Source organism: Mustela putorius, unplaced genomic scaffold (assembly GCF_011764305.1).
Source record: "Mustela putorius furo isolate JIRA1106 unplaced genomic scaffold, ASM1176430v1.1 tig00000081_pilon_pilon_pilon, whole genome shotgun sequence".
Taxonomy (NCBI): Eukaryota; Metazoa; Chordata; class Mammalia; order Carnivora; family Mustelidae; genus Mustela; species Mustela putorius.
The window spans coordinates 1,937,461-1,962,238 of record NW_025421272.1 but is presented as its reverse complement, the minus strand read 5'-3'; the positions used below and the strand labels follow the sequence as shown (position 1 = coordinate 1,962,238).

Here is a 24,778-nt window from a genome sequence, read left to right as displayed (position 1 = left end):
AAGGACATTATACCATAATTAAGGGGTCTATCCATCAAGAAGATATAACAATTGTAAATATTTATGCCTACTTTGGAGCACACAAGTATATAAATCAATTAATAATAAAAATAAAAAATTAAAATAAAGAAATATAATAATAGGAGGAGGCTTTAACACCCCACTGACAAGAATGGACAGATCATCTAAGTGGAAAATCAACAAGAAAATAATGACTTTAATGATACACTGGGCCAGATGGACTTAACAGATATATTTAGAATATGTCATTCTAAAGCAGCAGAATACACATTCATTCTGAGTGCACACAGAATAAATTATATACTGATCAAAATTAGCCCTCAACAAATACAAAAATATTGAGATCATACCATACATATTTTCAGACCATGATGCTATGAAACTTGAAGTAATGACAAGAAAAATTTGGAAAGACCTCAAATACATGGAGGTTAAAGAGCATCACTAAAGAATGAATGAATTAACCAGGAAATTAAAGAACAAATTTAAAAAATACATGGAAGCAAATGAAAATAAAAATATGACTGTCCAAAACCTTTGGAAGGCAAAAAGGCAATCCTAACTGGGAAACATATTATAATAGAGGCCTACCTCAAAAGCCAAGAAAAGTCTCAAATCCACAACCTAACCTTACAACTAAAGGAGCTACAAAAAGAACAGCAAATAAAGCCTAAAGCCAGCAGAAGGAGAGAAATAGTAAAGATTAGATGATAAATAAATGACATAGAGACAAGCAAACAAAAAACAATAGAACAAATCAATGAAACTAAGAGCCAGTTCTTCAAAAACAATTAATAGAATTGATAAAACCCTAACCATACTTATCAAAAAGAGAAATGACCCAAATAGATAAAATCATGAAAAGAAATAGGAGAGCTCACAACCAACACCAAAGAAATACAAACAAAGAGAATACTATGAAAAATTATATGCCAACAAACTGGGCAACCAGGAAGAAATGGACAAATTCCTAGAAACATACAAAATACTAAACTGAAACAGGAAGGAATAGAAAATTTGAACAGACCCATAACCAGTAAAGAGATTGAATCAGTAATCAAAATCTCTCAACAAACAAAAGTCCAAATTTCTTAAGAAATTAAAAATAGACCTACCCTATGATCTTGTAATTGAAATATTGGGTATTTACCCCAAAGATACAGATGTAGTGAAAAGAAGGTCCATATGTACCCCAATGTTCATAGCAGCAATGGCCACAATTGGTCAAACTGTGGAGAGAGCTGAGATGCCCTCCAACAGACCAATGGATAAAGAAGATATGATCCATCAGAAAGGAGGAATACCCAACTTTTATATCAACATGGATGGGACTGGAGGAGATTATGCTGAGTGAAATAAGTCAGGCAGAGAAAGTCAATTGTCATATGGCTTCACTTACCTGTGGAGCATAAAAAATAACATGAAAGACAATAGGAGAAGGAAAGGAAAAGTGAATTGGGGGAAATTGGCAGGGGTGATGAAGTATGATGGACTGTGGACTCAGAAACAAACTGAGGGTATTGAAGGGGAGGAGGGTGGAGGGTGTCTGTGAGCCTGATGGTGGGTATTAAGGAGGGCATGTATTTCATGGAGCACTGGGTGTGGTGAATAAATAACAAATCTTGGAATACTGAAAAAATAAAATTAAATTTTAAAAAAATTCCAGGGCCAGATGGCTTCCCAGAGAAATTCTACAAGACATTTAGAGTTAATACATATTCCCAAACTGTTCCAAAAAAAAACGATATGGCCCAATACCTTCCATTTCCAATATGGAAGTGGAAGGAAATGTTCCAAACTCATTCTACAAGTTACCTTGATTCCAAAACCAGACATAGACCCCACTAAAAGTAGAATTACAGACGGTTATCCAATTGGCATCCAAATTGGCAAATAAGAAGTCAAACTTTCACTCTTTGCAGATGATACTCTATGTAGAAAACCCAATGACTCCACCAAAAATTGCTGGCACTGATGCAGAAATTCAGCAAAGTCTCAAGATATAAAAATCAACACACAGAAGTTGCATTTCTATACACTAACAAGAACACATAGAATACTTATGAAAGAAATTGAGGAAGATACAAAAAAATGGAAAAGTATTTCATGCTGATGGATTAGGAGAAAAAACATTGTTAAAATGTCTATGCTAGCCAAAGAAATCCACACATTTAATGCAATCCCTACCAAAATACCACCAGCATTTTTCACAGACCTGGCATAAACACTTCTAAAATTTGTATGAAACCAGAAAAGACCCCCAATAGGCAAGGTGATGTTGAAAAAGAAAAGCAAAGCTGGAATCATCACAATTCTGGACTTCAAGCTATATTGCAAAGCTGTAATTATCAAGACAGTATAACACTAGCACAAAAACAGACACACAGATCAATGAAACAGAATAGAGAACCTAGAAATGGACCCTCAATTCTATGGTCAACTAATCTTTGACAAAGCAGGAAAGAATATCCAATGGGAAAAAGACAGCATCTTCTACCAGTGGTGTCAGAAAAACTAAAAGATACATGCAGAAGAATGAAACTGGATCACTTTCTCACACCACACACAAAAATAAATTCAAAATGGATGAAAGACTTAAATGTAAGACAGGAAACCATCAAAATCCTATAGGAGAACACAGGCAACAACCTCTTTGACCTAAGCTAACAACAACCTCACACTAGACATATCTCCAAAGGAAAGGGAAACAAAAGCCGAAGGAACTATTGGGACTTCATCAGGATAAAATCTTTTTCACAGCAAAGGAAACAGTATGGAGTTTCCTCAAAAAGTTAAAACTAGATGAATGAGTCAAGATGGCAGAGAAGTAGCAGACTGAGATGACATCAGGTAGCAAGTGATCAGCTAGATAGCTTATCAAACCATTCCAAACACCTACAAATCCAACAAGATATCCAAGAGAAGAAGAGCAGCAATTCTAGAAACACAAAATCGACCACTTTCTGAAAGGTAGGATTGGCAGAGAAGTGAATCCAAAATGACAGGAAGATAAACTGTGGAGGGAGAGGCTGGCTCCTGGCAAGTGGCACAGCAATGAACACAAAATCAGAACTTTTGAAAGTCTGCTCCACTGAAGAACATTGCTCCAGAGGCAAAGCCAGGGTGAAGCCCACGTGGGGACAGCATGGCCTCAGGTCCCATGGGGTCACAGAAGGATTGGGGCTGAGTGTTGCAGAGCTCACAGGTATTAGAGCAGGGAAGCCAGCTACAGAGACAGAGCCAAGGAGTGAGTTCTCAACTCAGGGTTACCTTGAACCATAATCCATGGCACAGGTCACTGCTCAGTGAGTAGGGTCCCCACAAGATCCGGGGAGACCCCCCTGGAAGAGCTCAGGGATCTGCAGGGTTCAGAGACTCCAGGTGGAGCTGTGTGCCAGAGTCAGAGATGCTTGGTCTCAGACTGGGTGAGCTTGGAGAATCGCTGGAGGCCAGAGAGACAGGAGTGATTGAGTGCTTTTCTCTAAGGGTGCACTGAAGAGCGGGACCCCAAGCTCTCAGCTCCTCCAGGCTGGAAATTGGGAGGCTGCCATTTTCATTCCCGTCCTCTGGAGCTCTACAGAAAGCGTTCAGGGAACAAAAGCTCCTGAAAGCGAACTGAGAGAGCTCTAACCCTGAGAGTGGATTACTTAGTCTGGCCCCTGGTAAGGGTGGTGCAATTCTGCCTCGGGCAAAGACACTTGAGAATCACTACAACAGGCCTCTCCCCGAGAAGATCAGCAAGAAATCCAGCCAAGACCAACTTCACTTACCAAGGAGAACAGCGGAATCCAGAGGAGGAGAAAACAAAGCATGGAATTCATGGCTTTCTCCCCATGATTCTATAGTCTTGCAAGTTAACTAATTTTTTTTTTCTTCAGCTAAGATTTATTTAACTTTTACCCTTTCCTTTTTAATGTTTTTTAACTAGTTTATCTTAACAATACCTTTCATTTAAAATCATTTTTTAAACCTTCTTATTATATGCATATTTTATCCTTCATTGTATCTAACTTATTTTGTATACACATAGGGTTTTTTCTTCTAAAAAAATTTGGGGTACAACTTCTTCTAATAGATCAAAATATACCTAAAATCTAACACAGGGCTTTGTTCTAGTCTTTAGCATGAGCAAATTCTCTCCACTTTCTTTTTCTTAATGCTCCCAACCATCTTATATTATCAACTCCTTTTTTAGAAATTTTTAAAAATTTTTCATCTTTATTTTTATGCCAGTACCATGCTGTCTTGGTGATCACAGCTTTGTAGTAAAGCTTGAAATCAGGTAACGTGATGCCCCCAGTTTTATTTTTGTTTTTCAACATTTCCTTAGCGATTCAGGATCTATTCTGATTCCATACAAATTTTTGGATTATTTGCTCCAGCTCTTTGAAGAATACCGGTGGAATTTTGATCGGAATGGCATTAAAAGTATAGATTGCTCTAGGCAGTATAGACATTTTAACAATGTTTATTCTTCCGATCCAAGAGCATGGAATGGTCTTCCATCTTTTTGTGTCTTCAATTTCTTTCATGATTGTTCTGTAGTTCCTCGAGTATAGATCCTTTACCTCTTTGGTTAGGATTATTCATCTTTATAGTCATATTCCATCCCTTCATTGTGTTTACCCTTATATATGTTTTCCATTCTTTAAAATTTTGGGAGGCTGTTTCTTCTAAGAGACCAAAATATTCCCAGAATTAATTGGGTGACCATATTCTATTCACCAGTCTAATATATATTTTTTTCTTTTTATATTTTTTCTTTATTTGTTTTCTTTTTAAAATTTTTTCTGAACTTTTAAAAAAAGATTTTATTTATTTATTTGACAAACAGAGATCACAAGTAGGCAGAGAGGCAGGCAGAGAGAGAGAGGAGGAAGAAGGATCCCTGCTGAGCAGGGAGCCTGATGTGAGTCTCGATCCCAGGACCCCAGGATCATGACCTGAGCCAAAGGCAGAGGTTTTAAACCACTGAGCCACCCAGGTGCTCCTGAACTTCCCCCCACAATTTGGTTAAAGCATTTTCCTGGGATCCTTGCCACCCTTTTAGTATTTTATTTACTCTTTCATATATTCATATCTGGATAAAATGACAAGGCTGGAAAAACTCACCACAAAAAAAAAAAAAAAAAAAAAAAAAGAAGAGGCAGTACCGAAGCCTAGGGAACTAATCAATACGGAAATTGGTAATATGTCAGATCTAGAGTTCAGAGTAACAATTCTCAAGGTGATAGCTGGGCTTGAAAAAGGCATGGAAGATATTAGAGAAACCCTGTCTGGAGAAATAAAAGCCCTTTCTGGAGAAATAAAAGGACTGAAACCTAACCAAGTTGAAATCCAAAAAGCTATTAATGAGGTACAATTAAAAATGGAGACTCTTCCTGCTAGGATAAATGAGGCAGAAGAGAGAATTAGATATATAGAAGACCAAATGGCAGAGGATAAATAAGATAAGCAAAAGAGAGACAAACAACTACTGGACCATGAGGGGATAATTCAAGAGATAAGTGATACCATAAAATGAAACAACATTAGAATAATTGGAATTCCAGAAGAAGAAGAATGAGAGAGGGGAGCAGAAGGCATATTGGAGAGAATTATTGTAGAGAATTTCCCTAATATGGCAAAGGAAACAAACATCAAATTCTAGGAAGTGCAGAGAACCCACCTCAAAATCAATAAGAATAGGTCCACACCCTATAATCTAATGGTAAAATGTAGAGTCTTAGCGACAAAGAGAAAATACTGAAAGCAGTCCAGGACAAGAAGTCGGTAACATACAATGGTTAAAATATTAGATTGGCAGCAGGCTTATCCACAGAGACCTGGCAGGTCAGAAAGAACTGGAATGATATATTCAGAGCACTAAATGAGAAAAACATGCAGCCAAGAATACTATATGCAGCTAGGCTATCACTGAAAATAGAAGGAGAGATATAAAGCTTCCAAGACAAACAAAAATTAAAGAACTTGTAAACAACAAACCAGCCCAACAGGAAATACTGAAAGGGGTCCTCTAAGCAAAGAGAGAGCCTAGAAGTAGTAGATGAGGAAGTAACGGAGACAATATACAGTAACAGTTACCTTATAGGCAATACGATGGCACTAAATTCATATCTCTCAACAGTTACCCTGAATGTACATGGGCTAAATGTCCCAATCAAAAGACACAGGGATGTCAGAATGGATAAAAAAATACTAAACTCCTCAATATGCTATCTTCAAGAAGCTTGTTTTAGACCCAAAGACACCTCCAGATTTAAAATGAGGGGGTAGAAAACAACTTATCATGCCACTGACCATCAAAAGCAAGCTGGGGTGGCAATCCTTCTATCATATAAATTAGATTTTAAGCCAAAAACTATAATAAGAGATGAGAAGGGATACTGTATCATACTCAAAGGGTCTATCCAACATGAAGACCTAACAATTGTAAATATCTATGCCCCTAACATGGGAGCAGCCAATTATATAAACCAATTAATAACAAAATCAAAGAAACACATCCACAATAATACAATAATAGTAGAGGAGTTTAACACTCCCCTCCCTGAAATGGACAGATCATCCAAGCAAAAGATCAACAAGGAAATAAAGGCTTTAAATGACACACTGGACCAGATGGACATTACAGATATATTCAGAACATTCCATCCCAAAGCAACAGAATACACATTCTTCTCTGTTGCACGTGAAACATTCTCTGGAATAGATCACATCCTGAGGCAAAAATCAGGTCTCCACCAGTATCAAAAGACTGGAATCATTCCCTGCATATTTTTAGACCACAATGCTCTAAATCTAGAACTCAACCACAAGAGGAAATTTGGAAAGAACCCAAGTACATGGAGACTAAGGAGCATCCTTCTAAAGAATGAATGGGTCAACCAGGAAATTAAAGAAGAATTTAAGAAGAAGAAAAAACTCATAGAAACAAATGATAATGAAAACACATGTCAAAAATTGTGGGACACAGAAAAGGCAGTCCTGAGAGGAAAACAAACAAGCCTTTCTCAAGAACCAAAAGGGTTTCAAATACACAACCTAACCCTATACCTAAGGGAGCTGGAGAAAGAACAGCAAATAAAACCTAAACCCAGCAGGAGAAGATAAATAGTAAAGATCAGAGCAGAAATCAATGAAATAGAAACCAAAAAAAAAAAAAAAATAGAACAAATCAATGAAACTAGGAACTGGTTCTTTGAAAGAGTTAACGATTGATAAAACCCTTGCCAGACTTATCAAAAAGAAAAGAGAAAGGACCCAAATAAATAAAATCATGATTGAAAGAGGAGAGATCACAACTTACACCAAAGAAATGCAAACTATTATAAAAACATACGATGAGCAACTCTACGCCAACAAATTTGACAATCTGGAAGAAATGGATGCATTCCTAGAGACATATAAACTACCACAACTGAACCAGGAAGAAATAGAAAGCCTGAACAGAACCATAACCAGTAATGAGATTGAAACAGTCATCAAAAATCTCCAAACAAACAAAAGCCCAGGGCCAGACAGCTTCCCGGAGGAATTCTACCAATCATTTAAAGAAGAACTAATTCCTATTCTCCTGAAACTGTTCCAAAAAATAGAAATGGAAGGAAAACTTACAAACTAATTTTATGAGGCCAGCATCACCTTGATCTCAAAACCAGACAAGGACCCCATCAAAAGAGAGAACTACAGACCTATATCCTTAATGAACACAGAAAAATTCTCACCACATACCAGCCAATAGGATTCAACAGTACATTAAAAGGATTGTTCACCAGACCAAGTGGGATTTACTCCTGGGCTGCAAGGTTGGTTCAACATCCACAAGTCAATCAATGTGATAGAACACACTTATAAAAGAAAGAACAAGAACCACATGAGACTCTCAATAGGTGCTGAGAAAGCATTTGAAAAAGTACATCATCCCTTCCTGATCCAAACTCTTCAAAGTATAGGGATAGAGGGCACATACCTCAATATCATCAAAGCCATCTATGAAAAACCCACTGTGAATATGATTCTCAATGGAGAAAACTGAAAGCTTTTCGACTAAGGAACACAGCAGGGATGTCCATAATCACCATTGTTATTCAGCATAGTCCTAGAAGTCCTAGCCTCAGCAATCAGACAACAAAAAGAAATTAAAGGCATCCAAATCAGCAATGGAGAAGTCAAACTATCAGTCTTTGCAGATGATAAGATACTATATGTGGAAAACCCAAAAGACTCCACTCCAAAGCTGCTAGAACTTATACAGGAATTCAGTAAAGTGTCAGGATATAAAATCAATGCACAGAAATCAGTTGCATTTCTTTACACCAACAAGACAGGAGAAAGCGAAATTAAGGAGTCAATCCCATTTACAACTGCACACAAAACCATAACATACCTAGGAATAAACCTAACCAAAGAGGCAAAGAATCTATACTCAGAAAACTATACAGTACTCATGAAAGAAATTGAGGGAACACAAAGAAATGGAAAAAATGTTTCATGCTTTTGGATAGGAAGAACAAATATTGTGAAAATGTCTATGCTACCTAAAGCAATCTACATGTTTAATTCAATCCCTATAAAAGTACCATCCACCTTTTTCAAAGAAATGGAACAAATAATCCTAAAATTTATACAAAACCAGAAAAGACCTCGAATGGCCAAAGGAATATTGAAAAAGAAAGCCAAAGTTGGTGACATCACAATTCCAGACATCAAGCTCTATTACAAAGCTGTCATCATCCAGACAGCATGGTACTGGCACAAAAACAGACACATAGATCAATGGAACAGAATAGAGAGCCCAGAAATTTACCCTCAACTCTATGGTCAACTAATCTTCAACAAAGCAGGAAAGAATGTCCAGTGGAAAAAGGAAAGCTTCTTCAATAAATGGTGTTGGGGAAATTGGACAGCCACATGCAGAAAAATGAAATCGGACCATTTCCTTACACCACACATGAAAATAGACTCAAAATGGATGAAGGACCTCAATGTGAAAAAGGAACCCATCAAAATCCTTAAGGAGAACACAGGCAGCAACCTCTTCGACCTCAGCCACAGCAACATCCTCCTAGGAACATCACCAAAGGCAAGGGAAGCAAGGGTAAAAATGAACTATTGGGATTTTATCAAGATCAAAAGCTTTTGCACAGCAAAGGAAACAGTTAACAAAACCAAAAGATAACTGACAGAATGGGAGAAGATATTTGCAAATGACATCTCAGATAAAGGGCTAGTGTCCAAAATCTATAAAGAACTTAGCAAACTCAACACCCAAAAAACAAATATCGAATCAAGAAATGGGCAGAAGACATGAACAGACATTTCTGCAAAGAAGACATCCAGATGGCCAACAGACACATGAAAAAGTGCTCCATATCACTCGGCATCAGGGAAATACAAACTAAAACCACAATGAGATATCACCTCACATCAGTCAGAATGTCAAAAATTAACAAATCAGGAAATGACAGATGCTGTAGAGGAGAAAGGGGAACTCTCCTACCCTGTTGGTGGGAGTGCAAGCTGGTGCAACCACTCTGGAAAACAGCATGGAGGTTCCTCAAAATGTTGAAAATAGAACTACCCTATGACCCAGCAACTGCGCTATTGGATATTTACCCTAAAGATACAAACGTAGTGATCCGAAGGGGCACGTGCACCCAAATGTTTATAGCAGCAATGTCTACAATAGCCAAACTATGGAAAGAACCTAGATGTCAACAGATGAATGGATAAAGAAGATGTGGAATATATACACAATGGAATACTATGCAGCCATCAAAAGAAATGAAATCTTGTCATTTGGGACGACGTGGATGGAACTAGAGGGTATCATGCTTAGCAAAATAAGTCAAGCGGAGAAAGACAACTATTATATGATCTCCCTGATATGAGGAAGTGGAGATGCAACATGGGGGTTAAGCAGGTAGGAGAAGAATAAATGAAACAAGATGGGATTGGGAGGGAGACAAACCATAAGTGACTCTTAATCTCACAAAACAAACTGAGGGTTGCTGGGGGGAGGGAGGTTGAGAGAATGGGGGTGGGGTTATGGACATTGGAGAGGGTATGTGCTATGGTGAGTGCTGTGAAGTGTGTAAACCTGGCGATTCACAGACCTCTACCCCAGGGGATAAAAATATATTATGTGTTTATAAAAAATAAAAAAAAAATTTAAAAATTTAAAAAAATTGTAGGACACAGTAAAAGCAGTCCTGAGAGGAAAACAAACAAGCCTTTCTCAAGAACCAAAAGGGTCTCAAATACACAACCTAACCCTACGCCTAAAGGAGCTGGAGAAAGAAGAGCAAATAAAACATAAACCCAGCAGGAGAAGAGAAATAGTAAAGATCGTAGCTGAAATCAATGAAATAGAAACCCAAAAAACAATAGAACAAATCAATGAAACTAGGAGCTGGTTATTTGAAAGAGTTAATGACTGATATGCCCATGGCCAGACTTATCAAAAAGAAAAGAGAAAGGATCCAAATAAATAAAATCATGAATGAAAGAGGAGAGATCACAACCAACACCAAAGAAATATAAACAATTATAAGAACATATTATGAGCAACTGTATTCCAGCAAATTTGACAATCTGGAAGAAATGGATGCATTCCTAGAGACAAATCAACTACCACAACTGAACCAGGAAGAAATAGAAAACCTGAACAGACCCATAATCAGTAAGGAGGTTGAAGCAGTCATCAAAAACATCCCAAAAATAAGACCCCAGGGCCAGACATCTTCCCAGGGGAATACTACCAAACATTTAAAGAAGAATTAATTCCTATTCTCCTGAAACTCTTCCAAAAAATAGAAATGGAAGGAAAACTTCCAAACTCATTTTATGAGGCCAACATTACTTTGATCCCAGAGCCAGCAAAGACCCCTTCAAAAAGAGAATTACAGACCAATATGCTTGATAAACACAGATGTAAAAATTCTCACCAAAATAGTGGACAATAGGATCCAACAGTACATTAAAAGGACTATTCACCACGACCAAGTGGGATTTATTCCAGGGCTGCAAGGTTGGTTCAACATCTGCAAATCAATCAACTTGATACATTAATAAAAGAAAGAACAAGAACCATATGATACTCTCAATAGATGTTGAAAAAGCATTTGGAAATGCATTTGACAAGCATCCTGATCAAAACTCTTCAAAGTGTAGGGATAGAGGGAACATACCTGAATATCATCAAAGCCATCTATGAAAACCTACCACAAATACCATTCTAAACGGAGAAAAACTGAGAGGTCTTCTGCTAAGGTCAAGAACACGGGAGGGATGTCCATTATCACCACTGCTATTCAACATAGAACTAGAAGTCCTAGCCTCAGCAATCAGACAACAAAAGGAAATTAAGGGCATCTAAATTGGCAAAGGAGAAGTCAAACTATCAGTCTTTGCAGATGATATGATACTATATGTGGAAAACCCAAAAGACTCCACTCCAAAGCTGCTAGAACCTGTACAGGAATTCAGTAAAGTGTCAGGATATAAAATCAATGCACAGAAATCAGTTGCATTTCTTTACACCAACAAGACAGGAGAAAGCGAAATTAAGGAGTCAATCCCATTTACAACTGCACACAAAACCATAACATACCTAGGAATAAACCTAACCAAAGAGGCAAAGAATCTATACTCAGAAAACTATAAAGTACTCATGAAAGAAATTGAGGAAGACACAAAGAAATGGAAAAATGTTCCATGCTTTTGGATTGGAAGAACAAATATTGTGAAAATGTCTATGCTACCTAAAGTAATCTACATGTTTAATGCAATCCCTATCAAAATCCTATCCACTTTTTTCAAAGAAATGGAACAAATAGTCCTAAAATTTGTATGGAACCAGAAAAGACTTCGAATAGCCAGAGGAATGTTGAAAAAGAAAGCCAAAGTTGGTGGCATCACAATTCCGGACTTCAAGCTCTATTACAAAGCTGTCATCATCAAGACAGTATGGTCTGGCACAAAAACAGACACATAGATCAACAGAACAGAATAAAGAGCCCAGAAATAGACCCTCAACTCTGTGATCACCTAATCTTCAACAAAGCAGGAAAGAATGTCCAATGGAAAAAGGACAGCCTCTTCAGCAAATGGTGTTGGGAAAATTGGATAGCCACATGCAGAAAAATGAAACTAGACCAATTCCTTACACCCCACATGAAAATAGACTCAAAATGGATGAAGACCTCAATGTGAGAAAGGAATCCATCAAAATCTTTAAGGAGAATCAGGCAGCAACCTCTTCAACCTCAGACACACCAACTTCTTCCTAGGAATTATTGCCGAAGGCAAGGGAAACAAGGGCAAAAATGAACTATTGGGACTTCATCAATGTCAAAAGCTTTTGCACAGCAAAGAAAACAGTTAACAAAACCAAAAGACAACTGACAGAATGGGAGAAAATATTTGCAAACGGCATATAAGATACAGGGTTAGTATCCAAAATCTATAAACAGCTTATCAAACTTAACACCCAAGGAACAAATAATCCAATCTAGAAATGGGCAGAGGACATGAACAGACATTTCTGCAAAGAAGACATCCAGATGGCAAACAGACACATGAAAAAGGGCTCCACATCACTCGGCATCAGGGAAACACAAATCAAAACCACAATGAGATACCACCTCACACCAGTCAAATTAACAAGTCAGGAAATGACAGATGCTGGTGAGGATGCAGAGAAAGGGGGACCCTCCTACACTGTTGGTGGGAATGCAAGCTGGGGCAACCACTCTGGAAAACAGCATGGAGATTCCTCAAGAAGTTGAAGATAGAGCTACTCTATGACCCAGCAGTTGCACTGCTGTGTATTTACCCTAAAGATCCAAATGTAGTGATCTGACAGGGCACATGCACCCAAATGTTTATAGCAGCAATGTCCACAATAGATAAACTATGGAAAGAACCTAGATGTCCATCAACAGATTTATGGATAAAGAAAAAGTGGTATATATATACAATGGAATACTGTGCAGCCATCAAAAGAAATGAAGTCTTGCCATTTGTGATGACATGGATGGAACTAGGGGGTATTATGCTTAGCAAAATAAGTCAATCGGAAGAAGACAATTATCATATGATCTCCCTGATATGAGGAAGTGGAGATGCAATGTCGGAGCTGTGGGAGATAGGAAAAGAATAAATGAAACAAGATTGGATTGGGAGGGAGACAAACCATAAGTGACTCCTAATCTCACACACACACACACACACACAAATAAATAAATAAATAAAAACTGAGGGTTGCCAGGGGAAGTGATGGGGAGGAGAGGGTGGTGGGGTTATGGACACTGGGGAGGGTATGTGCTATGGTGAGTGCTGTGAGGTGTGTAAACCTGGCAATTCACAGACCTGTATCCCTGAGGCTAATAATACATTATATGTTTATTTTTAAAAATTATAAATGTCTTTAAAAAACATTTAAAAAGTTAAAACTAGGACTACCTTATGATCTAGAAATCATACTACTAGGTATTTACCCAAAAAATGCAAAACACTGATTCAGAGGGATATATGAACCTCTATGTTTATAGCAGGTTTATTTACAATAGCCAAATTTTGTAGGTAGCCCAAGTGTCCATCAATAGATGAATGGATAAAGAAAATGTGATATGTATCTATATATCTACATATCTATATATACATATGTCATATATATATATATATATATAAACTTTCCATTATATATACATATAATGGAATATTATTCAGCCATAAAAAAGAATGATATTTTGCCATTTGCAGATATATGAATGGAGCTAAGCAAAATAAGTCAGTTAGAGAAAGACAAATACCATATTATTTCATTCATGTGGAATTTAAGAAATGAAACAGAGCAAAGGAAAAGAAAAGAGAAAGAGAGAGAAACAAAGAAACAGTCTCTTAACTATAGAGAAAAAACGGATGTTTACCAGAGGGAGGTAGATTGGGGGATAGATGAAATATGTGATGGAGTTAAGACACTTTTTTTAAAGATTTTATTTATTTATTTGACAGACAGAGATCACAAGTAGGCAGAGAGGCAGGCAGAGAGAGAGAGAGAGGAGAAAGCAGGCTCTCCGCAGAGCAGAGAGCCCGATGCAGGCCTCAATCCCAAGACCCTGGGATCATGACCTAAGCCAAAGGCAGAGGCTTTAACCCACTGAGCCACCCAGGTGCCCCCTAAGGCACTTTTTCTAATGAGCACTGGGCAATGTATGGAATTGTGGAGTCAATATATTGTACAACTGAAAATAATATAATACTGCATGTTAACTAATATTGGAATGAAAATGTTTTTATATTAATTGAGGAAAGAAGAATTTGACTGCACATCCAGAACATTTCCATTTCCAAAATAAAAAAATCTTTAGTATTAGGTGTGAATACCTTGACTGAAGATAATCATGTAGTAGTTGAAGTGGAGAAATGGTGATTTGGCTCAGCTATGTGTTCAGTACCCAGACTGACATTTGGAATCCATCATATCATACACATGCAAAGTCAGAATGAAATAGCAGCTCAGACATGAGACTGGCAAATTCAAGGCAGGATGCAAATGAATGCAAGTTGCCTGGGTTCTGAATGGCAGAATCAGGAGAGGAGAACTGGAGCAGTGTATTGTAGAGAAAAAGTATCTGACAACAGTCCAAGCAGGCTCCCATGGACCACATCCACTCCCCTAGTGTCCAACCCTTACTAACTTATGAAAATGAAACTAGACCAGCTCAGTTGGAAAAAATAGAGAAAAATAACAGCTAGAACAGTCAAGACAGCTCTAGAGCCATTTTCATACATTTAGTTTATGTTTCAAAAATAAATAAAATATGAAGACTTGAGTCTTTTCCTTTACAGAATCAGTCTTGTTTTCCAATGACACTCTCATAAGAAAATAGCTTGTTCACTGAGAGACTAGCAAGTCTAGAGTTGAAAAAGAAGTTGTTTGTACAACACTGAAGCAAAACACAAGTGAATGACTGACTATATAACTGGCATTCAACTTATGAATCAATGATGTGTTTCAACACTAGAGTAAAAATGGCTGTGCCCAAATTTTTGAGAAACAGTATGCATGGAGTATTACATGGAGTGAATTAAAGGATTGTTAAGGGAAACTTTCATGATCATAAACTTTTGCTTTTTCTACTATTTAATATTGAGAAACTCACATGAGTGTGGAATTTCACTATGGTTCATAGAAATTTGAGTTGAGGCCAGGCAAGGGAGACAGGAGGGTCAATGAAACACATAATTAAGAAGATAATGATACCAAGAGAAGCTTGTGGCCAAGCCAAGAGCTTTTCATATGTTCTTTGCTGAGTTTCTAGGGTTTGGTTTTAGGAGAACCTAAAGGTGAAGGCAAAGAGATGAGGGGACAAAGATAAAATGTCCTGGTTCTTTTCTTTCTCTCCACAGGGGGGTTGGCCTCAGTTATCTACACAGACACCCTCCAGACCATCGTCATGCTGATAGGTTCTTTTATTCTCATGGGGTATGGTAAGTAATGACAGTATGTGCAGTGCCTAGGGCTGGAAATGGTGAGACTGCTCTTTACTGCTGCCTCCCTGCTCTACATGGTTACACTTTCTAACCATTTATATAATTTATATCATTGAAACATCTGCTTAACTTCTTTCTTGCTATACTGTCTCAGCATGAGGGAAGAACTTCCCTTTCTTTAAAAAAAATTCTTGCTCAGGTTTAATCTTAATATGTTTGTGTTTGGAATCAACAAAATCAGTTTCACTGAGTTGGTTCTTTGCAAAAATATTGGTGCACTGAATTCAAGGCACAGAAACTATTTACATAAAACCTTCATAAAATGAAGGATTAAAAATAAGAATGGTTTAAGATAATGATAACTGACTATTAACTTCGTTATGACTGATGCCATGGAAATTGTTAAAGTATGTTACTCCCTCTCCTGCTGGAATATACAAGCAGAGGTTGGATTTTCCTTTATGACTCTCACTTAATTAGTATCAGTTCATTCTTTTAAGTCATGCAGCAAGCACTATTAATGAATTTAATTTACAGTTTGCCTATTTTTGTTTTCTTTTATTATGGTATCTGTTTACCTTTGCCCAGGAAATCCATGTGCAAAATCAAAAGGATATAAGATGAAAATAAGTGTCTTTTCATTCCTCCCCTGTCCTGCAGCCACCATGATCCAACCACTCAAGCTGCACTGAATACAATTCTGAATATGCATGCACCTAATCACAAGCCACAGTAAATACAATTCTAAATATGCAGGTACCAATTACAGAGCTTGAAGATAATGTGAAGCAAAAACTGATAAAACTGTAAGGTCAACAAATCCGCAAAGAGAGTTGGTGATTTTGACACAACATGGGTACCATTAGTCACATATGGCTATTTAAATTTAAATTAATCAAAATTTAAAATTCATTTTCTCATTTGCCTAGCCATATTTCTTTTTTTATTCCGTTTATTTATTTGACAGAGAGAGAGAGATCACAAGTAGGCAGAGAGGCAGGCAGAGAGAGAGGGGGAAACAGGCTCCCTGCTGAGCAGAGAACTCAATGCAGGGCTCAATCCCAGGACCCTGAGACCATGCCCTGAGCTGAAGGCAGAGGCTTTAACCCACTGAGCCACCCAGGTGCCCCTGCCTAGCCATATTTCAAGTGCTCAATATATGGCTAGTAGTTTTCATATGGGCAGCACAGATATAGAACTGTTCCATCATAGCAGAAAGTTCTATTGAGAGCAGCTCTAGAGACAACTGCTAGTAACCAATTACTTGCAAACTTTCTATTTAGCAAATTTCTATGCTGTTCTTACTTGTGTTTCTTTTTGTCTAGTTTTGGTGATGTACCTCTAGAGTCACCTTCTCCTAACCTTGTAAGAAGAGAGGAGGTTCACATCTCCTAGCATCATTCCTTTATTGCTGTTAAAAACCGTATTCCCCTTAGCAGAAAAATTTCTTTGTAAGTTCTGTATCCTCCATTGGATTGAATTCCTGTCCTGCACATTTATTTTGCACATAATCCTAGCACAATGCTTGGCACATACAAACACTTTGGTGCTAAACGAAATAAGTAATGGAGAAGTAAATTAATGACAACCACAACACTAAGGATGTATGACACTCTGATGAATTTTGTACTACTTTATTTAACTTATCCTAGGTGGGCCCAGATGCCTGGGCTCATCCTTCTTTCTAGGGTTTCTATACATTATTGCTCTTTTCTACATTTCTCTTGCCTTTCCAGACCCCCAGTGGGCTCTCACCATTTCACCTCACTACATATAATCTGCTGCCTCCAATATCTGTTCCTTATCTTCTCATTTTTTTTATTCTAGCATGAGTAGAATACAGTATTGCATCAGAAAAACCAGACTGTGCATAAGGTCAGAATAGCCAGACTTTGTGTCAGCAAGAGAGACCATTGCTCTGGTTTTTTCAGAGGAGTTGGGGCTTTCTCATGGCTAATTCTGCTAGTCTCACTCTGTTACCTCACCTTCAGGCTTATTTCTGTTCTGGATGGTTATGAGACATCAACATAAGTCTGTTGCATAACAGTTTTATTTTTACTGTAAACCTAGGCACTAAAAACTATTTTCAAAAGTGACATAAGGAGAAAGGTTAAAGGGTGATTTGCTTTGTGTACCTTGTGAAAGCATGATAGAATTGCCAATGCCAGTGAAAGTACTAGAAAGACATGGATCCGAGAACACTGAAGATTTGACTAGGCTGATTGGAGATGCTTGGATACCTCCACCACAAAGGAATAACTATGAACAGATTCCTATTAAATTATATTTAATAATAGATTTAGTTCTATTAAATTAGATTTAATATGATTAGATTTCTATTAAACATTTCATGTTATCCAATACCTTTGCAGCATTTACCGAAGTGGGAGGCTATGAGAGTTTTACAGAAAAGTACATGAACGCCATCCCAACCATAGTTGAGGGGGACAACCTGACAATCAGCTCCAAGTGCTACACTCCTCAGGCTGACTCCTTCCACATTTTCCGAAATGCTGTCACAGGGGATCTTCCTTGGCCAGGAACAATATTCGGAATGACCATAGTAGCTCTGTGGTACTGGTGCACAGATCAGGTAAAGTATGTGTGTGATGTATAAATATGTTTATGTTGCTCTTTTTCTACTCATAGAAAAGCATCTAGTTTCTAATTTGTACACACATAAACACACGTGCATGCACACACATTGTTTAAACAGCCAAACACTTCTACAAGGGTTGTTATGAAAAATAAATGTCTGTTGTCCTGCTCTCTATCCTATTTGTCTCTCAAAGCAAACATTTTTGGCTCCTTCAGTTAAGTATTTTGGTTTGTATTTCTCTTCTCTAAATCTTTGTACAGCATGGTTGTACAAACCTCCAGGGTCATGGACTATGGAGTTTAAAGGGGCAAGTCTGGCCTTTCCTGGGTCAGCAGTGGGGTATCCATGTAGAGGCACAGGTGGAGGCCAACAGCCCAGGCTTCCCACCTGTCTGCAGTCTAGTTGTGTTTGGAAAAGTATTCTTTGCTGTCGTCCACGTTAGGCTTGATTGTGTCACTGCCTGGCTTCCAGCCAGCAGGACAGACTTCCCCATGCTCATGCATGTACTGGAAGGCCTGAACCAGCTGTAGGACTTCATCCACAGAGTGCCCCACAGGCAAATCAGTATGGTTGGTGAACCATTGGAGTGTCATCACCTTGGAGCACATTAGAAATAAATGCTCTCAGATGTTACCCAGACCCACTGAATCAGAATTTACTTGTAAATTTGATCCCTAGGTGATTTAAATAAATTCTTGCATTGTTCCCTTTTGGTTTTTCAGTTTTCAGATTTTTATATTGTCTTCCAATAATTGAATTCTCCAGCAATTCGTGAGGAAAATAAGAGATAAATTTGTCTTCATGTTTGAAAATGTCTTCACTTCAACTTTTCTTAAATTGATCCTCTGGCCATGTACACATTTCTAAGTTGGAAATAATTTTCCCAAAGACATAAATTCATTGTCTTCTGACTTCTACCATTACTGGTGAGAAGCCTGAAGTTATTCTTGATCCTTTGGATGTAACCTGTCTTTCCTCTATGGAATTTTGTGTTTTCCTTTGGAAACCTTCTGCTGTTGGATGTTGGCCTTCTACAACTGGTTTTCTAGTGTTCTTATCTTTCATCCCCCATCTTTCATCTCTTGGTCTTTTTGCTCTACTTTCTAAATTTCCTCAATATTATCCTCCAGTTTCCTGCCTTTGTATTTATAACTCTCAAGATCTTATTTTTTGTTTTTTGGATGTTCCTTTTCATAGCACTTGAGTTTGTTTTTGTTTTTTATTTTGAAGTTTTCATCACCGTGCTTGCTTCAGCAGCACATATACTAAATTTGAATGAAGTTTTCATCACTATCTATAATCTGTCAACTCAAACCTATAATTTCACAATTTTAACCCATCTTGGGCCAGTGGTCACTTGTGTCAGTGAGGAATCAGTTCTCTTCTCTATATAAAATAAACTGATTTTCTCAACCTCTCTACCAAAGAGTGCATCCTTTCATTGATTTCTGTAACTATCTTTATTATTTACATTTGTCTCTGACCATCTGATTTATCTCCTGTAAATGGCCTCACATTCACCCTTCGATTTGATATCTGACCTTGCTTGTCTGCTGACAGGCCTCCACTCCTCACCTTTGTGTTGTTCTTCCAACTCTCTGTTTCAAGCCCTCTGTCTAAAGATGGCACTGCTCCCCCAGCACTGAGTGACACTGTTGCTATCCTTAACAGATCTATCTCTCCAAACAGAATGAAACATTAAAAGCCATCCCTATATTCTGACATTCCTTGAGAAGAAAAATGTCAAGAAGTTATGGCATTATAGGTAGAAATCCTGCTTTACTAGAAAATTCTTAGTTAAGGGATTGCACAACTTAAGTGGAATGGTAAAATTATACACATTGAATTTCCCAGGACCACTATTTTTGCTCCATAACTCAATGAGGTCCTCAGAATATTCTGAAGAAATCTAGAGATTAGTGTCTCGGGGTTCTCTTCTGATGGCTGCCTGACTCTGATGTTTCTATGCCAATGAGTTTGATTTCCCAAGGAGACAATTCTTTTCTAATGGTGAAGAGATACTGATGAGTATGTGGCTTATTTGGTGCTTACAACACTAAAAGCAAAACTTAATCACACAACTGGTGGCAAAGACCAGCAGTGACAGCCTTCTACTTGGAGGAGCACATGGCCATGGTTTCAGTGCAGCCTAGGAGCTGTAAATATTTTAATAGTACTGATGTGTATTGACTTGTATGTATCAAGAGTCTTACAAACATTATACCAAATATTCAACTGTCCTGCAAGAAATAACCCTTTTATTTATTTTTTATAACAAGTTTTTTTATTATATTCAATTAGCCAACATACAGTATATCATTCGTTTTTGATGTAGTGTTCAACAATTCATTAGTTGCATATAAAATGTGAATTGTATAATGCAATCACAAGTTTAGTGATTATTGAAGTTAGTAATTATTTTTTTTTTTAAAGATTTTATTTATTTATTTGACAGACAGAGATCACAAGCAGGCAGAGAGGCAGGCAGAGAGAGGGGAGGAAGCAGGCTCCCTGCTGAGCAGAGAGCCCGATGTGGGGCTCAATCCCAGGACCCTGGGATCATGACCTGAGCCGAAGGCAGTGGCTTTAACCCACTGAGCCACCCAGGCGCCCCGAAGTTAGTAATTATTGACATTTCAGTTGACCCATTTATATCCTTCTCTAAGTTAAAGTTATCATTAATTCTTTTTTCCATTTTTTAATTTATTTTTTATGTTCAATTGAAGATAACCTTTTTAGAGATGAAAAATCTGCATGTCACAAGGCCAAATACTCAAAGAAGTAGAGCAGAGATTCGAGTTCTGATTTCACTCTGAAGTCCATGATTATCCATTACTCATGGCCTCATATCTTATTGTAACATTAATCCCTTAAAAGAAGCACTCACCTTCTTTTACATCATCCTCAAGTTGTTTGATGACTATGTCATGTTTTCCTGGCAGGTAATTGTGCAGCGCTGCCTATCAGGTAAGAACATGTCTCATGTGAAGGCCGCCTGCATCATGTGTGGGTACCTGAAACTGCTGCCCATGTTCCTCATGGTGATGCCAGGAATGATCAGCCGCATCTTATACACAGGCAAGCCATTGATTCATAAATCCTCTTTCTTTTATTCTTGAACTCTGAGTAGTGGTTTTAAGATGTATTAAAACCTTGATAAGATAGAAAACCCATTATGGGGCACCTGGGTGGCTCAGTGGGTTAAGTCTCTGCCTTTGGCTCAGGTCGTGGTCTCAGGGTCCTGGGATCAAGCCCCACATGGGGCTCTGCTCAGCAGGGAGCCTGCTTCCCCCCTCTCTCTCTGCCTGCCTCTCTGGCTACTTGTGATCTCTCTCTCTCTCTCTGTAAAATAAATAAATAAAATATTTTTAAAAAAAAAGATAGAAAACCCATTATGAATGGAAGTAAAAACACAATTCCAGGTGGCAAGAACAGTTTTTGCAGGGGCTCAGAAACAGGAAATTCTGGCATATTTGACACCTATATATCCAATTAGTAGGGAACAGTGAACAAAATTATTGTATACCCCCTTTATGAAAATTACACACAAGAGACCAAAAACTTTCTCAAAACTTAGTAAAATTGTTATTATGTTTAAGTATAAAAAGCAAACTACAAGGGGCACCTGGGTGGCTCAGTGGATTAAAGCCTCTGCCTTCAGCTCAGGTCAGGATCTCAGGGTCCTGGAATCAAGCCCTGCATCGGGCTCTCTGCTGAGCAGGGAGGCTGCTTCCCTTCCTCTCTCTCTCTGCCTGCCTCTCTACCTACTTGTGATCTCTGTCAAATAAATTAATAAAATATTGTTTTAAAAAGCAAACTACAAAATATGATCTCAACAATTACTACAGTTTTGCAAAAGAGACATTTCTCTGTGGGAAAAGATTAGAAAATAATTAAAAGAAAAAACAAAGAGGTTCCTGAGTGGCTCAGTCAATTATCTGCCTTCAGCTCAGACCATGACCCCAGGGCCCCAGGATAGAGCCCCACATAAGGCTTCCTGCTCAGTGGGGAGTCTGCTTCTCCCTCTGACCCTCCCCTTTTCATGCTCTCTCTCTTTCACTCTCTCTCTCTCAAATAAATAAATAAAATCTTTTTTTAAAAAGAATTAAAAAACTAAAAGCAGCTAATGTGTTATGGTGTTAGTATTCTGGGAGATTTTTTTTTTAATATATGGACCATACTGTTCATCTTTTGAAAGGGCATCTTGGCTTTTTTCACAGTTTGGTGATTGTGGCCATTACTGCTATGAACATTGGGGTACAGATGACCCTTCTTTTCAATACATCTGTATCTTTGGGGTAAATACCCAGTAGTGCAATTGCAGTGTCATAGGGTATCTCTATTTTTAATTTCTTCTTTTCCCTATTAAAATTACATTTTATTTATTTTATTTTTTAAAACTTTTTCAGTGTTCCAAAATTCATTGTTTATGCACCACACTCAGTGCTCCATGCAATACATGCCCTCCTTTATCTGCCACCAGGGTCACCCAATCCCTCCAACCTCGTCCCCTCCAAACCCTGTTTGTTTCTCAGAGATTTTTTTAAGTCTTTTTTTTTTTTTTGCTATCTGTTGTCATAATGATGAAGTTCTAGAATCTAGGTGAGGTTCGGTGGGCTGAGGTCTGGAGCCGATGACCAAAAAAGAATTCTTGAGACATCTTTGGTGCAAAATGGTGGTTTATTAAAGCATGGGGACAGGACCCATGGGCAGGAAGAGCTGCTGCCCTGGGTTGTGAGGGGTGGCAGGTTATGTACCCTGTGGTTGAGGGAAAGTGAGGGAAAGGGAGGTTTCAACGGAGTTTTCATATGCTAAAGAGGGCCTACAAGGTGCCAGGATGTCAGAGGCCTACCTGAGGCCTTGCCCTGGCGGCTTGATCAATGTTGTCTTTAGACCAGCCATTAACATTAAGATAGTTGGGAGACTTTTTGGTGGGATGTCACAATCGTCTTTGTTAGTGAGATTTAGGACATTTGTAAACCAAGGGAGACTCCTGTCTAGCAGGATTTTGAGCTCTGCAAGTTAACTATTTGCTTATTGTTCATGGCAGTCAGGGCTGCCTGAGGGATGCTACATATAGGACTGAGGGGGAGCAGATGAGGGGTGGGTACAAGGCACCAGCTTTTGCTTTGTCTTCAGCCAGCCTCGTGCTGCCTCATCAATAATATTAAGCAAAAAAAAAAAAAAAAAAAAAAAAAAAAAAAATTTGCCAAGGTGTTGTAAAACTGCCATAGTGAAGGGAGACCTCATCCCACATGAGCAATCATCCCTGAGAAAAATCACAAGTGACACCTCTTCTTAGATGCAGGTGGAAAGCACTGGGCTAAATGACTGGACACGGAACTAACTTCCTGAGTATTGTTTGGCTGTTATGGTTATTTTATCTCAGGAGTTCTGTGCCTCTGGGAGGATTTATGCTTTTGCAACTTCTCTGGAGGATGGAATCAGTTCCTCCTGTTTGCTCTCATGTTCTAGCTGGGCCACAACCCCAAGAGGAACCCTGCTCCTTAGGTCAGTGCAAAGGGAGCTAAATGTTCCCAGCAAATGTCTTTCCTCTCACCCATAATGTACAACTTGTCTCTATGTTCAATGGTTGTAGATCTTACCTGTTTGGGCCGCACTCACTGAACATACTTATATGAATCCTTCCGCAGAGAAAGTGGCCTGTGTTGTGCCTTCTGAATGTGTGAAACACTGTGGTGTTGAAGTTGGCTGCAGTAACTATGCCTACCCAATGATGGTGCTGGAACTGATGCCTGATGGTAAGAAAATGTCCATGCCCAAATGAATGGAGAAAATGTAATGATAGTTAGATAAATGATAGAGATAGATAGATGATAGGTGGATAGATAGATAGATAGATAGATAATAGACAGTAGATAGATGACAGATAGATGATGATAATAGATAGATAGATGATAGATGATAGAATGATTCCATTAATTTGTGGAACATAAGGAATGGCATGGAAGATATTAGGAGAAGGAAGGGGAAAATGAAGGGGGTAGGAATCTGAAGGGGAGATGAACCATGAAAGACTATGGACTCCAGGAAACAAACTAATAGTTTTAAAGGGGAGGGGAGCTGAGGGATGGGTTAGCCCCGTGACAGGTATTAAGAAGGGCCCATGTTGTGTGGAGAACTGGGTATTGATGAAGTTCTAGAACCTAGGTGAGGTTCGGTGGGCTGAGGTCCAGAGCCGATGACCAAGAAAGAATTCTTGAGATATCTTTGGTGCAAAATGGTGGTTTATTAAAGATCGGGTGGTTTATTAAAGGACCCATGGGCAGAAAGAGCTGCCCCGGGTTGTGAGAGATGGCAGGTTATGTACCTTGTGGTTGGGGGAAGGTGAGGGGAAGGGAGGTTTCAACGGAGCTTTCATATGCTAAAGAGGGCCTACAAGGTGCCAGGATACCTGAGGCCTTGCAGCTTGATCAATGTTGTCTTTTGGCCAGCCATTAACATCAAGATAGTTGGGAGATTCCTGGTGGGATGTCACAATCCTGCTATCAAAGCGTCTTTGTTAGTGAGATTTAGGTTCAGAAGAGATTCAAATATATTTACATTTCCTTCTACCTCAGCCTCCTTCAGTTTTGTTTATGGAGTGGAGGGTGACATTAGGGCTTGAGGAACTGAGTTATTTGTCTCCGGAAATTG

At 38.4% G+C, this 24,778-nt stretch overlaps 1 protein-coding gene across 2 annotated transcripts in view; it reads left to right on the top strand.

The window, feature by feature from the left end:
• Window positions 1–24,778, top strand: part of LOC101675778 (solute carrier family 5 member 4) — a 58,454-nt gene that overhangs the window by 18,897 nt on the left and 14,779 nt on the right. For both annotated transcript variants that reach the window (XM_004766355.2, XM_004766356.2), the window contains exons 7-10: window positions 15,439–15,519; window positions 17,895–18,115; window positions 21,064–21,199; window positions 23,776–23,883. In XM_004766355.2, coding sequence (XP_004766412.1) covers window positions 15,439–15,519; window positions 17,895–18,115; window positions 21,064–21,199; window positions 23,776–23,883 — 546 coding nt within the window. The remainder of the gene's footprint in view (window positions 1–15,438; window positions 15,520–17,894; window positions 18,116–21,063; window positions 21,200–23,775; window positions 23,884–24,778) is intronic.